The sequence below is a fragment of the Bidens hawaiensis genome, unplaced genomic scaffold, assembly GCF_021521415.1.
Source record: "Bidens hawaiensis isolate Kalapana, Puna unplaced genomic scaffold, B.hawaiensis_p1.1 tig00052927_1, whole genome shotgun sequence".
Taxonomy (NCBI): Eukaryota; Viridiplantae; Streptophyta; class Magnoliopsida; order Asterales; family Asteraceae; genus Bidens; species Bidens hawaiensis.
The window spans coordinates 7017-22343 of NW_027506235.1; the positions used below are offsets into that span (position 1 = coordinate 7017).

Genomic DNA, 15327 nt, shown 5'->3' on the forward strand with positions numbered 1-15327 from the left:
AGTCCCAACTTACCAAGTGGCTGCTGACATTTCCATCTTTTAACGCATTTGTTCCCAACGGCCTACGACTAACAGAATCCTAACGTCGTTACTTGCAAATTGCTGGAAAAACGTTTTTGCCCGGAAAAGTCATATTTTTCTAGAGAACTCAGCCTGAGCACCGCCACGACCACCAACTGATTCACCACCAACCAACCACCATCACTTGTGCACCATCAACCGATTCCGACGATGGTTCTAGGGTTCCGATGACCTCAATAATTGAGGTTTCTATCAGAAAAAGGTTCCTAAAGGTCTTATCCAAGGTTACAAAGATGTTTGGGACGTAATGTTGAGTTTTCCCAAAAGAAATGCGAGTTTTTTGGCCAAAAACGTTTTTCTGGTAATCTGCAACTAACGGCATTAGGATTATGTTAGCCACGGGCCGTTGGGAACGATACGTAATTAGTTGAAACCGGCAGTGATCAAAGATAATAGTTGAGATTAATAAAAATCAATACACCTAAATAAATAAATTCATTTTGACCAGACTCTTCTCCTCTTTCTTGTCCTGCAATGACCCAAAACTTTTTCAAACCTTCCCGTTGCTTCTCCATATTTACCAAACCTTTTGAACGGACAATTTATTGGGACAAATAATAATTCCGATTGATACCACCAGAAAGGGGGGGGGGGGGGGGGGGAATTACAAAGAATACAAAAAGTTGAAAAATTGACTCTATATCCAATAAATGAAACTTTTCAGGTATGATAAAAAGTATTTTATTTTGGTTCAACATGTAGTCCCGTATGTCAAACTAATCTAACCTGCCAATCCAGTCATGAAAACAGTGACAAAAACAATCTTCTTTGTCCAATTTGAACAAATAAACTAAATAATCACAAACTAATCTTGCAAATACCCTACTCTCCATTTTTTTCAAAAATGTTGGGTCTATCTGGCCAGGATAGGCGAGGTTAGGCAGGTAACATATATGTCGGGTTAATGGTGGCGGCTGAGAAGGCGCATCACGTTGGTAATAATTGATGATGACGAGGGCCTTTGAGAATTGCTAAAATTTTTTAGCAGGCGAAAAAATTTAAACATTAAATTAGTTGAAGAATTAGGTTTACACTTAAGAATACATATTTTTTTTTTCTAAAAGAATATATATAATTTAAAAAACAATAAAAAGTCCAGCCTGTCAAGCCTTACGTTTTGAATTATTCACTTCTATCTTGCAGCATTCGATTCAAAGATCATGCATGTTTCTCAAGGCTGTTATATGCGACCACTCAAATCGCACACTACGGATTCTACTCATTCATTCATCCATACCTATTATACAATTTTTCTAGCATAAGGCACAACATGATTACAATTCCAGAATTTAAGAGGAAGTTATTTGCAACTTTAAGGTACTACAACATCCTGCTTTATATTTCCAGCAAAATTTAAAGCTTCTGCGCCTGTATACAACAAATAAGAGACAAAATTAAATGAATTAGAAAGAAAATAAGCGAAAAACTAAAAGTTGTAACAGTAGGGATGACAAACAAACCCGAACCCGGTATGCAAACCTGGTAAGGGTTTGCTTTTGAAAGCATTCGCAGGCATTAGGGTTTCGGGTTTCCCGGGTCGGGTTCTTCGGGTTTCAAAGTTTTAAATCTTAACCCGAAACCCAACCCAAATCTCTTACGGGTTTTTCGGGTTCGGGTTTTTTTGGGTTGGGTAAATCGGGTTTTGAGTATCCTAGAAAATGAAACAAAAAACAAAAAAATTTAATAAACTTCAATGCTAAAATTAAAACAACATATTTTTCTTTGCTCGTAACGCAAACAATCAAATAATAAACCAGTATAACTTGATAAAGTCATAAAACAATTCAAAAGAAGAGTAAAACTAAGTAGCTAACTCGAACCATAATCGTCTTCAATCATGCATGAGTTGATTGTTTGATTATGGTTGTTATTATTAATAAACAGAAAACATAAATTAACAATAAACAATCGATCCATAATAGTTGGATTGACAAAAGTCGACTAGGCTCAGATTCTGATAACTTTATTGATTAAGACCAACCCGAATTACTTCGATTCGGGTTCGGGATAGTCTTTTCTCGGGTTCGGGTTTTTCGGGTCAGGTTAGTTCGGGTTCGGGTACAGGTTTTTTCGGGTTGGGTTTCGGGTTTCAGGTAAATGTGACAGCCCTAGCAGGCATGGAACGAGTATTGTATCAGGTAATACCCGGGGCCTGATTACCCAAAACATATACTTATCCGTTTACCCGAATCATAATTTTAAAATATTTGTTCTTGGGAAATGGAAATTTATAGAAATAAATTTAGTAAAAAGTGTATTTAAAAATCCCAAGATGTAATTTTTGGCAAAATAACAAGTTGGGTTGTTTGACCCATAAAAATTCTTTTTGCCTTTGTTAGTTTAATTTTACAAATAATCAATATGGTACATAGATTAAAAAGAAAAAACACCCATAATTACCATAGTCATCTAATCCTAACTTCACTAAAACAATATGGAAACTCAGACTACTTTCAACCGTTTTAAAATTGACCCGTTCGACCCATTAGCGTTAAAATAAAGCCAAAATAATCCTATTTTCGCATAAACGGGCCAGTCAGATAACTTTTTTCTACTATTTACCTGTGTTTACATTATGTACAGATCAAGAAGAAAGTCAGGCATGATTTCACTGGTTTGTTAGCTTTTTTACTCCAACCGAGAGTTGTTTCAGAAATTTCTGACTGGCGAAAGTTAAAGGAACCTGTTCTTCATCGAACATTTCTTCCCAGTCTTCGTTATCTTCATTTGAAGTGTTTTCCGAGGGTCTTTTGGGCTTCTTTGGTATATCGCAATACAAATGTTTTAATATGAATAGTGCGGTATCACAGTCTCTCCAGTATTTTCTATGAAACAAAGGAGGAAAGTGAAGATATTTTTATAGTTTAGATGATATTGAGCATGCGTTTTGAAAGCGATCATGTGATAATGATCATTGTGTAAACCAAGTCACTCATGAGCAACTCTAAATGGGCTCGCTAAGAGCTTGAATCGAGCCAAGCTTAACGAGCCCAAACCTAAATATAAGCTCGTTTAATAAACAAGCCCGAGCTGGCCTGTGAGCCTAAACGAGCCTATGATTTATATAACTTTTATTTAATATAAATATATTATTCACACGATAATTGCTATTATATATAAAATTATGATAAAAATAACTAAATAACATATATTATGCTACATAAAAGTTGTAACTAAAATATATATAAAAAACAATTATAAACGTATAACTTAATTAATAAATAATAAATGAGCCGACCTTGAATAATTACTCACCAGCAAAGCTCGAACTTGTTTAGAACCCTAGTTAAAATGGATCATTTATTTGTGTGGGCCAAAACAGGACAGATCAGGCTGGGTTGACCCGTAAACACCTTTAGAGCAGTATTATGATTACAAAAACAATATTGTTGCATTAATAATTTCAAATTTTGAATGAAACCGATTTAGGAAATTTTAATATTGTCAACTTATATGCATAGTTTATAGAATATAGGCGAATATAAGCTTGTTTGACTATTTGACCCATTTTGACGTTTTTCCCCCCTTTAGCTTAATTATTTTTTGGCCCGTTTGAGATATTATACAACCTACTCACATGTATATGAGTCGAAATCACCACCTCTATGTATGATAAGAATAATGGATACTTACGTATGTGCTCCGACAGCTGATATGTATTGATGCTCAAATGTTTTATTCTGCATTATCATAATATCATGAAGTTTTGAAAACTATTTAAAAAATTAATAATATTTTCATTTAAAAATGAAATTGACCAAAGTCAATTTAAATTTACATACTTGAAGTACATGATCAACTCGCCCATCTTGACTCCCGGTCAACCTCTCCAACATTATTGAACCATACGATCTCTCAATTTCTTTGGTTTCTTCTGACGTTTCTGCAAAACAAAAACATACAAGTAATTAACTTTATAAAAGTTAAATTACATATATATCCTTCAAATTTTCATGATATTATATTTGCGCTTTCAAAGCACTAAAAATATCATATGTACCTTCGTGATCATCATTGTCCTTTGATTGACAAATTGTGAGTACTTTAACCTAGAAAAAGTTAATCCCATTTAAATCATATTTTAAAAAGCAGAAACAAATATAGCATTTTGAGACCAATTGGTGACAACCACCTTTGCCAAGCTCATTTGATCAGCTACCACTTGAGTGCGTAATGCAACTCCTTCAACAAATTCCTGCACCATCACACAACAGGTCAAAATCAGGTCACAATCCAAATTGGCTTCGTTATAAGTATATGTATAGTGTGTGTACCTGGTATCCAACATGCAGCCTCTTTCCACCTCTGTGATAAGGAATAATGACGGGTCGCTTGTCTATATACTCTTTACAAACAAGTGGTTCAACTCTGAGCAAAAGACCAATTTTAATGGCAGGTGTCAAAACATAACTATTTTTTATTTGATACAGAAATAAATTATATGAAAAAGATTACATGTGTGCATCAATAGGTGTTATAATACTGTAATTAATAACCCTAAATGGAGCCAAATTTGACCTATTTTTTACTTGTAAAAATAAGATGCCCTTTTTTTTATAAAGAAGCATGCACCATGAAAGCAGAGTAACAGTGTCAACCGAAATGGCCATATTAAGAAAAAGACAAGCATAGGGCTGAGAGATACCTATATGCCACTGGATCGTAAGGATGGAAAACATTGAACATTTGACGACAACATGGCATTTCTTCAATTATATTTTCATCTTCCCAATAATCTTTTCCTTTTCCTGAAGAATATTATAAACAAAACAAATATACAAGTAAAATATCAAATAAAAATTATATATAACTATGCATCGAATATGCATAAAGTCCATTGGAGTAAGGATGCACATTAATAACATGTTTATATATTAATTTGTAAGTGTATAGATTCAATGAGAAGAGTTTGGTAGTTCACATAGAGTGAGACCTTAAAATGTCAAATAAATGCTAAAAGACCCATATGTTTATTTTTAAAAGTTGGAAGATTTGGCATCAATGACACTATATTTGGTTTACTCGACGTTAATACTCTTTCAGGATAATAGAATAATATTTACCAATTCCAATGCGGACATTACGTAAAGCAAGAAATACACCAAGTGGAGACCCGACTGCAAAGAATGTGTCCACCTGGCATGAATATAAAGCAGAATGAGGATCAAAAGCAAGATTTTTTATTTATATTTAATTACACAGATGATCCTTTTAGTTTGCCCATACTGCATGTTTAGTCCCCATGTTTCTATAATTACACTTGTAGTCCCTACCATTCACTCAAACAAAACACAAATGGTCCTTGGAGTGGACGGAGGTTAACTTTTATATCAATTATTTTAAAAATTGACCAAAATGCCCTTTTGTTAAAATCAAAAGATCAATTGTTTAAATCAAACTTAAAATGGAGGGGACTCACTTTTTTACATTATATTAATATATAATATTGCTATCTTTATAAAATTGTTACATTTTTAACATCTTTTGTCTTTATCATTAAGGGTAAAAAAGATATTTTACATGCACTTAATATGGAAAGACATTAAGGTGGTGTTTGATTTTGCTTAAAACATCTGCAGGAGGCTTATATCTGCGGGCACGCAGACATAAGCTTCTGAATACTGTTTGTTTTTTTTTTTAAATAAGATCTGCAAACTGCTTTTATGGTCTTAAAAAAGAAGCTATTGTTTAACTTCTTCACACATCTTCACACTTCTTAACATCCTACCAAGTACCAACACCCAATATCCAACACCACCACCACCCATCATGCGCCGCCACCACCACCACCATTCACCGTCCACCACCACCACCACCACCACCCATCGTCTGCCACCACCACCGTCCATCACCGCCACCCACCACCACTCACCACCACAGTCCATCACCACCACCACCACCCACTACCACCACCCACCCGTCGGCCACAACCATCGTCCACTACCACCACCCACCGTCCGCCACCACCACCCACCACCACCACCTACCATCCGCCACCAACACCACCCACCACACCATCCAACACCATCTACAGACGTTAAATGACTTCTATCTACTATGATATGTATGATAGGTAACTAATTTTCAGCTTATGCAGACGATACCCAATTTATAAAACAAACAATATTATATTTTCAGATTGCAGACCTTTAGACCACATCTTCAGTTGCAGATATGAAATCAGATTGCAGACAGTTTTTGTCTTCAAAAACAAACAACACCTAAGAAACATATATAAACGTTACCTTGAACATTAGCTTGGTGTACTTTATATAAGGGGTGTAACTCTTCATAGAATCATTTTTTGAGGATTGAGAACTCTCGGACATGCCTTCGTTTCTTGCGGTTGAAGTTTCCTGCTTCCTGTTAACTGTTTGAAATACACAACAAACACGATTTCAATCTCACATGAAACCAAATTAACATGATATTCATTAAACCATCAAAAAGCACAGGCTGCAAGATGGTACCTTCAGCTATCTGTGATTCTAAGTCTTTGACTCTAGCTTGTAAACAATCGATCTGCAAGATCAAAGACACTAACAATCAGAATTAAAGATAGAACAACTTAAATATTCACTAATTTTCTAGTAAACAAACCGAACGAACACACACAGGGCATGTTCGCGCTCCTTTAACGTTAACAGAACAATTAGATGAATGAGGTTTTATTGCTCGTGTTTTTTTATGTTCGCTTGTTAATAATATTAACAAACAGTTTACGAACATAAATGAATGAACAAACATATCCGAGCGAACATCAATTTGTTCGTTAGTTTTAACTAAATGAACAAAAAACTGTGTTCATGTTCGTAAACAAACATAAACGAAGATTTTACCCAGCGGTTCACTTAATGCTCGGTTAGTTTACAAGCCTGATATAAATACTAAAAAAATAGCAGTGTTGAACTTTATAACCTCTTCCTTCAATGACTTGATTACTACGCTTTCATCATTCTCATTAACCTCCTCGCTAACTTGACTTGAATTGCTTGTTAACACTTCATCATTCTCGGAATTGATTGCAACTTCATCTAAAACCGGACTAACATATTTCTCAGTATCCGTTGGTATTGACAAATTTCCATTTATGCCCTCCGCAGGTGAAGCTGCCGTATCCGTACCCACGTTATTTGTGATCAAATCTTGGTTTTGAGAATTTATGGAAGAATTAGACTCGGGAGATATTTCATGGGGTTCATCTTTGTACATCCATTCCATTGGGAACGGGGAAGATAAAGTCTCTTGGTGACAAAGGATGTCATATGAGAGTACACTTCCTAGAGAATGACCATATAAGGAAACCTGCACAAACGAAAATCACAAGCGTAACGGGTCAAAACTAGGGGTGTACACAAGTAGAGTTGAGCCCAAGCTCGAGCTTAGCTCGTTTAACTTACAAGAGCTTGAGCTCAAGCTCGGCTCGTTTTGAGCTCTATTTCTAAAGATCAAGTTCGGCTCGCGTGTACCTTTTAAAGCTCGAGCTCTGCTCAGCTCAAGCTAGGCTCGTTTATAATTTCTTAATTATTTATATATGCTTTAGCTATTTTTTTTTTGTATATATTTTGATTATAATTTGTATATGTAACATAATACATAACTAATTTAATCAATTTTACGTAAAATAATTACAATGTAACATTTGTTAATATAGTAAATATATATAGGGTTTGGATCAAATACAAATGAAATTAACGTGCTAAATGTGAGAATCAAGTAGAGTAATTATGTAATTACATCATAGAGTATATATATATATAAAATAGGCTCGTTTACGCTTGCAAGCTAGCTTGAGCTCAATAAGTGATGCTTGACTTGGGATAATTTATAAAACACACTCTAAAACTATCCAGAAGGTTGTACGCATTTTAGATACACTTTTTTGAGTTTTGAGTCGCTTCCATTTTATCCGATGTTTTGAAATTTTGAGTTTAGGAACTTAACCATGAAAGCAGGACCGATGTGTGAACTCGGAGAAAACTTTTACGGGTTTTCAATTTTTTCCCTAATATAATACCCAATTCGACCCATTTACCTATAAAAGGGGTCCGAATTCGTGTACCTTTCCATCATAACCAGGATTCCTCTTAAGGAACTTCATATATAACCGGTTTAATTGGTTGGAAACCTGCAAATATTTAAGAAATTAATTCAAAATGTAACCTACTACGTCAAAAGTTTAAATGAATCATCTCAAGGTAAAATGACATATAACTATAGGTATTTTTCAAACTCCAAATCCATATTATCTAAAAATTATATACAATCAAAAAACTAACCACACATACCGAGTCAATGATATCCTGGCAGTATATGGGACTCATGTAGTATAATACATCATGAACAGTTGCACTTAATGTTACTCTCAGCCCACGTACACCAGGCAATGTGCATTTTTCTACAGCAGATTCACCACTTAGTTTTAAGTCTTTCCTCCACTGGCAATACAAAAATACCAATCACATCAAGGATAACAATGAAATAGAAGACCATAGGTGGTGAAGCAGGCTGTTCAAATAAGGGGTCAAATGAGTTTCGGTCAAAATGGGTAATTTTTGGTACAGAATACAGATCAAAGCGGATTTAGGTGGTGAGGATGTGCATATTTGTCATTTTACAGTATTCTTACATATTTCAATATACGTAAGGATGTTTTCAATGAAAGAGGTTTAATCATTGTGCAATCTTACAAACAATAGTCCTATGTAAAGGGGTCGAAATAGCCAGCTCTAGTTTAAAACAATTAACATGATTATTACCTGGCATGGAATAAAGAGAACTCTTTGAGTTCCACGTTGGTAAGATGTAAGGTGCAGATCAGCAAGATTTTGTGTGACTAGGCGAAAAGTTCCAACATCATCAACCAAATTTGCTTTCTGCAACCTTTGACCAATACCATGAACCATGAATACCAGATGTCGAACCGGAACCTGTTAGCAATTTGAACACCAAAGGAATTTAATTCATGCAGGTCTTTATGATGTCTCAATAGCGAGAAACAAATTAAATGGTGCATAGGTTGGGGCTAATTGGATTTGGGTTGCAAACAAGCCAACACATGCCCACGGCTAACCTGTCCAATAAATAGGTTGGGTACAAGTTGACCTAACCAACACATTTACCAGCCAACATATTTAAAACTACGGATGTGAATTTCTCACACGACACGAGCATAGCACGAAATTTGCGGGTTGGGTTTAGTATAGATGGTTTCGGGTCAGTTTCAGGCTGAACACATTTAACTAAACAGGTCAGGTTCGTGTCAGCCCGGTGGGTTACCAGGTAGACCCGTTTAACCCGTTTAATTTTAATTTTGTTATTTAAATGTGTTTTATGTCATAAGTTAAATAGGTTTGAGTATTTTATGGCAATACTTTGGGTATTTTAGACAATATTTAAAACTTAAAAAGAGAAATTGACATATGGTTTTATAACTAAAATGTAAACTAGAGTGTGTGAAAAATACAAAAAAATAATAAAACAACAATAAAAAATCGGTTAAACGGGTTATGTTCGTGTCAACCCGCAAATATTCATGCCGTGTTCGGGTTTATATGTCTGACAATTCTCGAATGCGTGTCGTGTTCACGTGCGTGACGGGTTGGGTCCGCAAGCCCACGTATATAACCTGTTTAGCACCTTTATTTAAAACCCGCTGTCTCTGGCCTATTTACAGCCCCATTTAACTCACCAACCCGTTTACCCATTTAGATAATCGGACTATATAGGTCCTGTCCAGGTTATGGTTCAACTAGGGCTATATAAACTCAAACCCAACACGAATTGTCATTTGTCACCCCTTTAACAAACATACAGCAACATAGAACTTGTGTTTGTGAAGTCAGCACTATTAAAATATATGTAAGAATATATAGTATTACCTGTGAACAGTAATCATCCATTTCTTCCTCTTTTTGTTGGCGTAATTCATCCTATAAACACAAGTTATCAACCAAATAATAAAAAGCAAGGCACTGGAATATTGCTGTAGGATTCATAAAAGTTTGACCATTGAAGAAGTTTGTTGACCAATAAGAATGTACCTGGGTCGGTTTTGGTGAATGAGACGGCGCATAACCACGTCTTAATTTGAGGCCCGTCCCTCCAAATTTAACTATGCCGGAAAATCCAGATGAGGGAATATTTAGCCAAGCATCCCATGTATCATCCTCACCCGTAAAAAGAGCATGTAACCCCTATAAAATAAGTAACAATTAGAAATCCCAAGAGCAAATATATTGAAGAGTCATATAAGTTTACCTCGAATCCGTTTTAGTATTTATTTTTTTTCCATTCATGTTGGTAATCATAAGTTAATTGACCCAATTTGGTATTACCGTAATAATGTTAATTTCAATAGAAAAATTGCCATTTGTACATATTCATTAACTAAAATTATATGTTGAGTGTGAATTGTAAGGAGTATGTGTGTCTATTTATTAATACCACTACAACTATTATTAATAGAAGTAAAAGAGATTGACAGATCTCCAAAAAAGACCAAAACAGGTCAGAAAAACTTTAAATACATCTTAATTTGTTAATTGTTACTCTTAAGATAGTCGTCAAAACCCTGAATATAACCATATAAGTTTGAAACAAAGCACAAACATACCGGGCTGGACCCTTGCATATCAACCCGCGCAGCAAACAATCCAGATGGTTGAAATGTTCTACGGTGCCAAACCTGAAAAACAATGCTCACATTATGTCTTAATGAAACAACCGCATAAAAGCAGCCAAAATTGCAATAAATTTGCTTTTATACATGTTTAAGTTAATGACAAAACAAGAGAATAAAAGAAGTGCAATTAAAAACATTGAACTTTGAGATTCCTTGAATGAGAGAATCAACGATAGCAATGTGGCAATTCAACCCATCTACTTAGTCCACTTTTGTTATGTTTTTATCGTTACCGGGCAGAATTGTCTAAAGTAAATACAGAGTAAATTTCAGTTCTTTTTCCTTTATGTTTATACCAACTCGCAGGTATGTTTATACCAACATGCAGGTTCGTCAACTAAAGAAATTACAAAAATCATCCTTTGTTTTATAACTTGTAACACATTACGTCTTTTACAAAATGACTATTTTGCCTATATAACTAAAAGACCCAAATGTGTAATTTTCACAACAGAAAAGAAAAGAAATGTGAAAATTACACATATTGTGGAAAGGAAGTAATGTGTTAACTTTGAAATATAAGATCATTTTTGTAATTTCCTTAGTTAAAGAACGAAATCTGCAAGTCGGTATTAACATAAAACACAAAAAAAATGTAATCTACTTTTAGATAAACTGGCTGAAAAGTCGCAACCCTATGTATTTAAAATGCATACAGCCTTCTAAAGCACTCTATTAAATAAGCTCAAAAAGTTATAACATTGTTTTTAGGCAACCAGGCCCGGCTCATTTCACTTACACGGCTGCGGTAAGCAAACTCCAACTGTTCAGCAACATCTTCACGAAGTGGAAACCAATCAAGAGTCCCTTTACGAGCAAACCAATGGCCTCGTAGAACTCGTCGATTATCTCCATTCCAATAAACTGGAAAACTATGTCTTCTTAATAAGTCTACCTGCAATAGTAACATGTAACAAATAAGTAATTATTACCATTTTTCAACTTATTAATAATCTACCTAAAATGAAAAATCAACTTATTAACTGTGTCTTCTTAATAAGTCTACCTAAACTGGAAAACCATGTCTTCTTAATAAGTCTACCTAAAATGAAAATTCAACTTATTAACAAATACACCCATAAATATATCATTACCATTATTATTATTATTATTATTAGATGAAATATTTAAGCCTGTAAACGAGCCGAACGTTCAGTGAACCGTTCGACGAGAAGTTGTTTATGCTTGTTTATTTATAAACGAACTGACATGAACACATACCTCATTTTTTTCATTCGTGAACGTTTGTTTGCATTTGTTCATTTACATTTCATTTATGTACTCACTTAATATTTTATGCCCATTATAATGTAGCATAGTTTATCAAATTAAGATATGAACTATTACAATTTAGTCAAGTTTTATTATTTTTGTAGGACCGATAGATTGATGTTCAGTTTACTTTTAATTGCTATTCGCTCAGTTGCGTGCTTATGCTCATTTATCTATGTACATTCGTTTACGTTCGTGAACCATTCGTTTATAGTATTAATGAACAAACATAAACAAGCGTGAACATGTTTGTTTTGTTAACAAGCACGAACAAAAAGCCCCGTTCGTTTAGTTGTCTCGTTTCTTCGGTTAAAGTTAAATGAGTGTGCACGAACATGTTTTGTCATGTGTGTTTGGTTCATTTACAAGCCTAACTATATTTTAATCTGAAAACTTCTCCACATTCCTAGATTAGGCGTGTTACAATTTCCGTTTCGGAATGATTATTCCGACTTGATCACTTTTTAATGTTTGGATAAGCACATTCTGATAATTATCACTTGATTGTTTAGGAAACCAATAATCAGATTTGGATACTAAGTTTCATACCAGCAACAGCAAGATTATCACTAAGTTTCATACCAGCAACAGCAAAATTGATAATCTAGAGGTAAAACAGAACTACTTATTCACCCTCTATTTAAACCTAATTTAAGGGACTTCTCTTTTACTTCAAACAGAAAAAGTACATCCACAATACTTTCTATACCCCATTTTATTACAGATTCCGATTATTCAATATTACATAAGCACCACCAAAACGCATCCAAAACGAAATACAATCCTAAGCTTATAATCACAATAATTATGCCAAAATGCCTAAAACCAAGATGGTATTTAAAACCATAAAAAGAGAAGAAAAGAGACAGCACCTCATATAAGCCTCCTTTCACAGGGACACCAACTCTTTCTTCTTCATTTGCATATAGTTTGCTTGATTGAGTGTTTGATGAATCGTTTGACTCCGAAATTGAAGGAAGTGAACCTTTCGGGCCCATGCTACATTCACCATACTCTCTCCACCAATTAGAAAGCAGCTCTTCTTCTCTCTGTATAACATAACAGTATGCAAATCAGTAAATCCCTGAGCTTTGGTGCATAGAATACTTATCCACATGTGGCAATTCGGCCCATTTACGTATGAATGAATCAACTAGGTTTCTGTTTTATCTCTAACGGGTCAGACGGATAAAGAAGAAAACAGCTAAAAGGAAATAGGTCTTAAAAGTCTCCCAAAGTGTGCAAAATATTAAACTATCATTAAAAAACACACTTTTGCGTAAATGTATTTGTCAAACTAACAATTCTTAATAAATATAAACAAAAAATGTTTTTGGTCAACACGTCCCGCCCATTATGGCCTGTTACTAAATTGCAAGACCAGCCCATTTTGTCACCTATAGTATAATGCAATAATGTTTCATTTACATATTTTAGTATCAAATAATCACGGGAAAGTAAAATCTCAAATAAGCAGCATCGTACTGAGTAATCCTAAAAGTCTAAAATGAACCATGGATATCAAATCAATAACTAATTTTAAATACAAAAGAAAATGAGAACAAATGGTATGACCTGCAAGAATGATGCCTCTATAGCAAGAGAATCCCGCATACCAAATCGAAAGTAATCACCTTTCCCTACTACTTCAGTGGGTGGGATAGCAGCAGCTAGCTCTGTACATAAGTAATGGCAGCAACAAGAAAATAACATGTAAGTAAATAAATATGAAAAGGATATGTTCATGCGAGATTAACGGATTATGCATGATATCATATTTAAGATTTGAAGAGGACTATGCGTAGAGAGAGAACCGTGAAAAAAATGTAAACTTATAGAACCTCTTTAACTTTTCTTTATTCAAAGATTCAGATTATTATTATTATGGTATACTATTGTTTTCGTGTTAAGGTCAACCCGACCCAGCCCGTTTCAACCTACAGAAAATGACAAATTTTGGCCAGTTAACTAACCCACTTGACATGCCCATCATCCTTCTAATAATGACTAGCTCATGTAAAAACTACCCTTTGTATCCAATATATACAAGTACTCTGGAGATAATATAAAAATTACATATAAAATGAACACGGTTCGAAAATTGGATCCATATAACGTGTTAATGAGTCATAGCAAGTTGCTAAACCTAACTTAAACACCTATCACCAATAGAAAGAACACTAAGACACACTTGCAATGAATAACTCACAATCCCAGAAGAATGACTATAATTTATAACTCAAAACATTCATACAATATAACCAAAACCGTGTGACGTCAAACATCATAATCAAACAACTCACCATTTTCCCCCATTGGGATCTTAGAAAAGTACCACCGAACATCACCCCCATCCGACGGGCTTCTAGTCTGCGCAAGATACTTCTGTCTACCCTCACACTGCTGTATCTCATCAGCTAACCTCCTAATATTCGACGGTGTATTCCGTAACTCAGCAGAAGTCGCCACAACGTCATACTTGCCACTGCTTTCCCCCATTATTATCAGCTTAAATCCGATGTAAACTTCGTTCAGGAAATTTATCAAACACTTGGTGTGCAAGTTCCAATACCATAAAAACCCAATCTAAACATACAATTACTCGCTCTAATTCAATAACCACACTCGATCAACGATCACGAACTTGAAATCGGGTTAAACCAGATACAAACCTCATTCACGCATTTCATCAAACACTTGGTGTGCAAACTTCAATCCCACTAATATCACAATCTAAACAACCAATTAACACAACCCAGTAATCTAAAACGGGCAAATAGATTCTCACACACTCGATCAAGAACCGCAAACTTGAAATTGGCTTAAATCAGATACAAACTTCATTCACGCATTTCATCAAACACTTGGTGTGCAAGTTAAAAACCCACTAAAGACCCAATCTAAAGTAACAATTACTCGCTCTAATTCAATACCCACACTCGATCAACGATGACAAACCTGAAACTGGGTGGAATTGATTCTGGGATTTGAACATATAACCCTTAATTGATGATGAAGATCGAAGAGATTTGAGGCGAGAATATAGTGGAATGTTTAAGAAATTGGAGTGGCATATTCTGACTTTGGTTTTAATAATAATATTATATGGGATGGAGGTGGGATATATGTGTCATAGGGTCAAAAAATGATGATAAAGTTTGTAGCTTAATTCTGTTACTTACGGATGGTTGCCGACAAATATGATAAAAGGTGGCAGGCTGGCCCTGAGGATTTAGATACTTCGGTTGAGCCGAAATAAAAAAGGTCCGTATAGCTTAAAGAAACTATGG

The 15327-nt window shown here is 34.8% G+C and overlaps 1 protein-coding gene across 1 annotated transcript; it reads right to left on the reverse strand.

Moving 5' to 3' along the window:
* Positions 1-1393: 1393 nt before the first annotated feature.
* Positions 1394-14605, reverse strand: LOC143617178 (phospholipase SGR2-like). The gene is made up of 22 exons (XM_077089818.1): positions 14341-14605; positions 13613-13713; positions 12910-13086; positions 11505-11660; positions 10697-10768; positions 10125-10277; positions 9963-10013; positions 8841-9011; positions 8370-8519; positions 8144-8209; positions 7000-7386; positions 6552-6603; positions 6327-6451; positions 5145-5217; positions 4727-4829; positions 4356-4449; positions 4214-4276; positions 4082-4130; positions 3864-3964; positions 3715-3761; positions 2644-2906; positions 1394-1449 (listed from the first exon to the last, which is right to left on the reverse strand). The coding sequence occupies exons 1-21, from the start codon at positions 14534-14536 to the stop codon at positions 2690-2692; spliced, it is 2604 nt and encodes an 867-aa protein (XP_076945933.1). The 5' UTR covers positions 14537-14605; the 3' UTR covers positions 1394-1449; positions 2644-2689.
* Between the last annotated feature and the right edge of the window lie 722 nt (positions 14606-15327).

Bases quoted from the DNA above. Each gene is read 5' to 3' on its own strand.
- LOC143617178 (XM_077089818.1), bottom strand. From the start codon at position 14,536: ATGGGGGAAAGCAGTGGCAAGTATGACGTTGTGGCGACTTCTGCTGAG. The intron at 13,087-13,612 runs GTCATACCATTT...TATGTTATACAG, and splicing joins TAGAGGCATCATTCTTGCAG to AGAGAAGAAGAGCTGCTTTC. The intron at 4,830-5,144 runs GTAAATATTATT...AATATTCTTCAG, and splicing joins TAATGTCCGCATTGGAATTG to GAAAAGGAAAAGATTATTGG.